Source organism: Nicotiana tomentosiformis, chromosome 6, assembly GCF_000390325.3.
Source record: "Nicotiana tomentosiformis chromosome 6, ASM39032v3, whole genome shotgun sequence".
Taxonomy (NCBI): Eukaryota; Viridiplantae; Streptophyta; class Magnoliopsida; order Solanales; family Solanaceae; genus Nicotiana; species Nicotiana tomentosiformis.
Genome location: NC_090817.1, coordinates 96472180 through 96477120, shown reverse-complemented (window position 1 = coordinate 96477120; position 4941 = coordinate 96472180). Strand labels below are relative to the sequence as shown.

The window sequence follows — 4941 nt, the reverse complement described above, 5'->3', positions numbered from 1 at the left end:
TTACTCATAGACCTGTATTCGATTTCTGCAAATGACAAAGAGACTACAGATTGCTTCTTGGACTTCCAGCCGACTAGACAACCCCTTAATAGAAGGCAAAAACCACTAATGGACTTCTTACTGTCTGGTCAAGAACCCCAATCACTATCACAATATACACTGAAAGAAAGATCGAGAGAATTATTGTAGAAAACCCCAAAATCAAGAGTACCATTGAGATAACTGAGTAAACGTAAAACAACCTGCATGTAAGGAAGGCAAGGCTTCTGCATAAATTGACTTAAATGTTGCACTGCAAAGCAAATATCAAGTCTTGTACGGGTTAAGAAATTAAGTTTACCCACTAAACACCTATAAGACTCGGGATTGGGCAGAGGATCACCATGATCAGCCTGCAGCTTGTCATGCATTACAATGGGGGATATAACTGAAGAACAATCATATGAGTGGAACTCTTTGAGAAGATTATGCACAAATTTTTTCTGATGCAGCAACATCCTACCCTCAGAATACAACACTTCATTACCCATAAAGTAGTTAAGATGGCCCAAATCTTTAATCTTAAATTGATCGTGGAGAAAGTTTTTCACAGCAGCGATCTCACACACATATGTCCCAGTGATGATGATATCATCAACATAGACCACTAAGAGTACTAAAGCATCACCAGAACCCTTAGTAAAAAGTGAATAATCATTGAAAGAGTGTGCATAATCTCTAGAGGACAAAAACTGAGACAACTTTGCATATCATTACCTTGAAGCTTGTCTCAAACTATACAATTTTTTTTTCAGTTTACAGACCAAAGGAGTGGAAATAGAAGCAGCAGATGTAGTAGATACAGAAAGACCAGGTGGGAGCTTCATAAAAACCTTTTTAGCTAAGTCCCCATGTAAGAAAGCATTATTAACATCTAGTTGGAATATTGGCCAATTTTTTTTAACAACTACAACAATTAAGGTTTTAACAATAGACATTTTAACCACAAGTGAGAAGGTTTCATGGAAATCTATGCCTTCAAATTGTGTATCACCCCTAACTACAAACCTAGCTTTATATCTTTTTATACTCCCATCAGCTTTGCACTTAATTTTGTATACCCATTTGCAGCCAATTGGCTTCTTGACTTTGGGTAACTCAACTATATCCCAAGTACGATTAGTCTTCAATGCCTCAAACTATTTTCTCATAGCAGTCTGCCACTCAGGGATAGTTGCTGCCTGAGAGTAAGTAGTAGGCTCAAATGCATGATGCTCACTAGAAGTAGACATAACAGTTGAATTAGCAGACCTGGAGCTAGGATTAGGTAAATTGCAGACATAATTATGTAAATAAGAAGGAAGGTTGTGAGGCCTAGATGATCTCCTTAAAGGAGAAAAATCAGATTCAGGAAAAGAAAGAGGGAGATTAGAGGAAACAAGAGAGTTGTTCAGAGATAGTTCAGAATCATAAGGAGCAGGACTAGAGGGAGGAGGAGAAACAGGAGATGCAACTGATGGGGCAGGGTAAAATAGATCATGGGACAGTGAGGAATGTTGTTTAACAAAGTGACCAAAACAGGCAGAAAATGGTAAATTTGACATGGTAAGGGAAGAAGATCCAGATTTAACAAAAGGAAAGACATGTTCATGAAATATAACATCTCTCGAGAAAAGACAGACTTTATTCTGTAAATCATACAGCTTATAGCCTTTCTTCTCAAAGGCATAACAAATGAACACACAAGGAATGGCCCTAGGCTGTAGTTTGCCCCTATGAGGTTTTGGAAGAGTAGAGTAACATAAGCATCCAAAAGCTCTAAGATTTGAGTATGTGGGGAGTTTGTTATATAAGATCTCATAGGGACTCTTGTTCTTTAACACAATAGAAGGGAACCTATTTATCAAGTAGGTGGCTGTGAGTATGCAGTCTCCCCAAAATCTAAGAGGAAGACCAGATTGAAAAAGAAGAGCTCTAGCAGTTTTCAAAAAATGTTTGTGTTTTCTCTCCACAACTCTATTTTGTTGTAGAGTGTAAGGACATGTTGTCTGATGCAATATCCCTTTTCTCAGAAAAGAATTTTGATCCAAGAGTGTTGGATCCCAACTCTAAGGCATTATCACTTCTTACACGCTGGACTTTCAATTGGAATTGAGTTTCAGTCATGGCAATGAAAGCTTTTAAGAAGTCAAAAGTATTGCTTTTGGCTCCCATTAGGTGGGTCCAAGTGGCTCTTGAATTGTCATCAACAATGGTTATAAAGTATTTGGAGCCAGTATAGGTATGGGAGTGATATAGACCCCAAGTGTCAATGTGAATCAGCTGAAAGGGCTTTGTGGATTGTATACTACTATCAGGAAATAGTAATCTTGTTTGTCTGGCTAGTGGACATATTGGACAAGAAAAATTTTGTTTGGAAGCTAACTGTGAACCAAACATAGAGATATGTTTCATTCTAGAAAAAGGAATATGCCCAAGCCTATAATGCCAAACGACATCCATTTTATTGATATTATTCAGAATTGCATTAGTATTTATATGTGTTTCATCAGCATCAGCAATATTTACATTCTTTGCATTGTCTTGTATCTCAGGGAAAACACAAACAGGAGAAATAACATGGGGAACAACAGGGGAAATAACACTAGAAGAGTAACTGGATGCAGTACTGGGAGAAGCAACAGGAGGAAGTAGGAGCTTGTAGAGATTGTGGTCCAGTTTACCAAGAACTAGAGGCATCTTCAGAGAAGGGGCATGTATAGTATAAAGAGTTCTGGTAAACAGAACAATCCCATTGTATTATTCTAACAGCTTATGAACTGAAATAAGATTGTGTTGAAAAGAAGGAACATAAAGAACATGATGAATTGTGAAATTTGGAAACAAAGTCAAAGATCTTACTAAATGAACGTTGACTTTATAACCATTTGGTAGAGAAACTAGACAAGGTATAGGTAGTGTCTTCAGATTAAACAGTAAGTCCTTATGAGAAATCATGTAGTCAGAAGCTCCGAAGTCTCTTATCCAAACAAAACTATCTACTTGTGAAAGCATGCATGACTTGAGCAGAATACTTTCTGATAACAGCTTGCCAGCAAAGTTAGCAAAAGCCATTAGAGTGGGAGTAGAGGAGGAATCAGCAGATACATGAGATTGTTGCAGTAACATCATCAGTTGGGAGAATTGATCTTGTGTCAAACCAGGAACCATTGAAGCATTTCTAGACTCAGATGACTTGACATAATCAGGAACCACATTAGTAAGAGGAGAATGAGAGTTCACTTCAACGTGAGTTGCAGTTTTCTTACTGCCAAGCCCTTTTGTGAACTTAAAATTTGAAGGATACCCATATAGCTTGTAGCACTTGTCAATAGTGTGACCTGGTTTCTTACAATATTTACATGTAAGAGGTCTTTGAGCATCAAAATTGACTCTGGAAGGAAAACCCTGCTTAGACACCCCAGCATTGAAAGATGCAGATGTAGGGAGAAACTGAGGAGAGGTAGAAACCTGCCTCTACTTCTCATATGACAATAATATACTATAGACAATGCTCATAGATGGAAAAGGCTTAATCATGAATATATTGATTCTAGTTTGCACATATATATCATTGAAACCTATCAAAAATTGATACACCTTTTGAACATCATCATCTTTTTGATAATCAGATTTGAAACCACAATTGCTACAAGACCTGACTCTACTAATTGACAAGCCATCAATTTCATCCCACAATTGCTTGATTTTGCTGAAATATGAAGCAATATCAAGTGATCCTTGTGAGGTGTGAGCAAAGCTCAAATACCCTTGACCATATCTTTCCTCCAACTCACTCCAAATATCTTTTGCAAGTTCAGAGTACTCAACACTACGAGCAATGTCTTTGGACAGGGAGTTGGTTAACCAAGAGACAACCAAATCATTACACCTCAGCCGCTATCTCGCCAAGGGAGAACTGTCAGGAGGCTTAACTGAAGATCCATTAATGAAATCTAGTTTATTTCTAACAGATAAGGCCACAAGGATGGTTCGTCTCCAACTCCCATACCCAGTACCATCAAAAGGTACAGAAACTAAAGAAGATCCTAAAACATCAGACGGATGCACATAAAAAGGATTACATGGATGCGTATAATCATCTTCATCCTCATGAAAGACAGAACGAGAAGCAGGAGAAGGAATAGTTGGTAATGCAGATGTGGAATCATCATTATTCGGCATTTTGTACATAATTAATCAGGAAAAGATGCACACACAAACAAGCAATGAGGAGAGATAACTAGGGTTACCAAATTTCCTTCGTGACCGGAAGAAACAACGGCCTTGTAAGAAAAAATAGTCAGAAGGACGAGCAAAGCCTAGCTGAATGAGCAAAAATGCAGAAACCACCAAACCCTAGGTTGAGGAAGACACCTAAGATAATATCAAAAATAAGTTCGATCAATCATTGGGAACATTCAAGTGCTAGTAGAAAGGCACTGATTTCCGTCGTCAACACCGAAAAAGAAACTCAAAACACCGACGAAAAACTCGTCGGAAAAACTCAGAAACGCGAAGAAACAGCAGAACCTCAAAACTCCGATGAAAATGTGTGAGGGTAACATCGGACGAGAGATAATTATCCGATCTATCTAGATCTGGGCTCTGATACCATGTTAAAACTCGTTCAACGAACAAATCACTGAAGTTTATTCTGAGCTCATAGTGAGATTAGAGAGAGAGAGAGAGAGAGAGAGAGAGAGAGAGAGAGAGAGAGAGAGAGAGAGAGATTTCTCGATTTCTATTTTGCTCAAAGTCATAGGAAAAATGAAATATCTGTCTACCAAATATTTTTGTCTTCTATCTATAAATGGGTCAGCCCACTACTTATATTACAACTAGAATAAATATATTGTGGGCTTCGGGGCTCAATAGTAAAAGAAAGAAAAACATCCCAATTTGTTAAGTAATATCATCGTC

At 37.9% G+C, this 4941-nt stretch overlaps 1 protein-coding gene across 1 annotated transcript; it reads right to left on the bottom strand.

The window, feature by feature from the left end:
• Positions 1-2778: 2778 nt before the first annotated feature.
• Positions 2779-4203, bottom strand: LOC138894457 (uncharacterized). Its single transcript, XM_070179153.1, has 3 exons — positions 3991-4203; positions 3619-3918; positions 2779-3495 (listed from the first exon to the last, which is right to left on the bottom strand). Exons 1-3 carry the CDS (start codon positions 4201-4203, stop codon positions 2779-2781), a joined length of 1230 nt encoding a protein of 409 aa, XP_070035254.1.
• Positions 4204-4941: the final 738 nt, after the last annotated feature.

Bases quoted from the DNA above. Each gene is read 5' to 3' on its own strand.
- LOC138894457 (XM_070179153.1), bottom strand. From the start codon at position 4,203: ATGCCGAATAATGATGATTCCACATCTGCATTACCAACTATTCCTTCT. The intron at 3,919-3,990 runs GTTAGAAATAAA...TTGGCGAGATAG, and splicing joins CCATCCTTGTGGCCTTATCT to CGGCTGAGGTGTAATGATTT. The intron at 3,496-3,618 runs GTGTATCAATTT...TATGAGAAGTAG, and splicing joins AAGATGATGATGTTCAAAAG to AGGCAGGTTTCTACCTCTCC.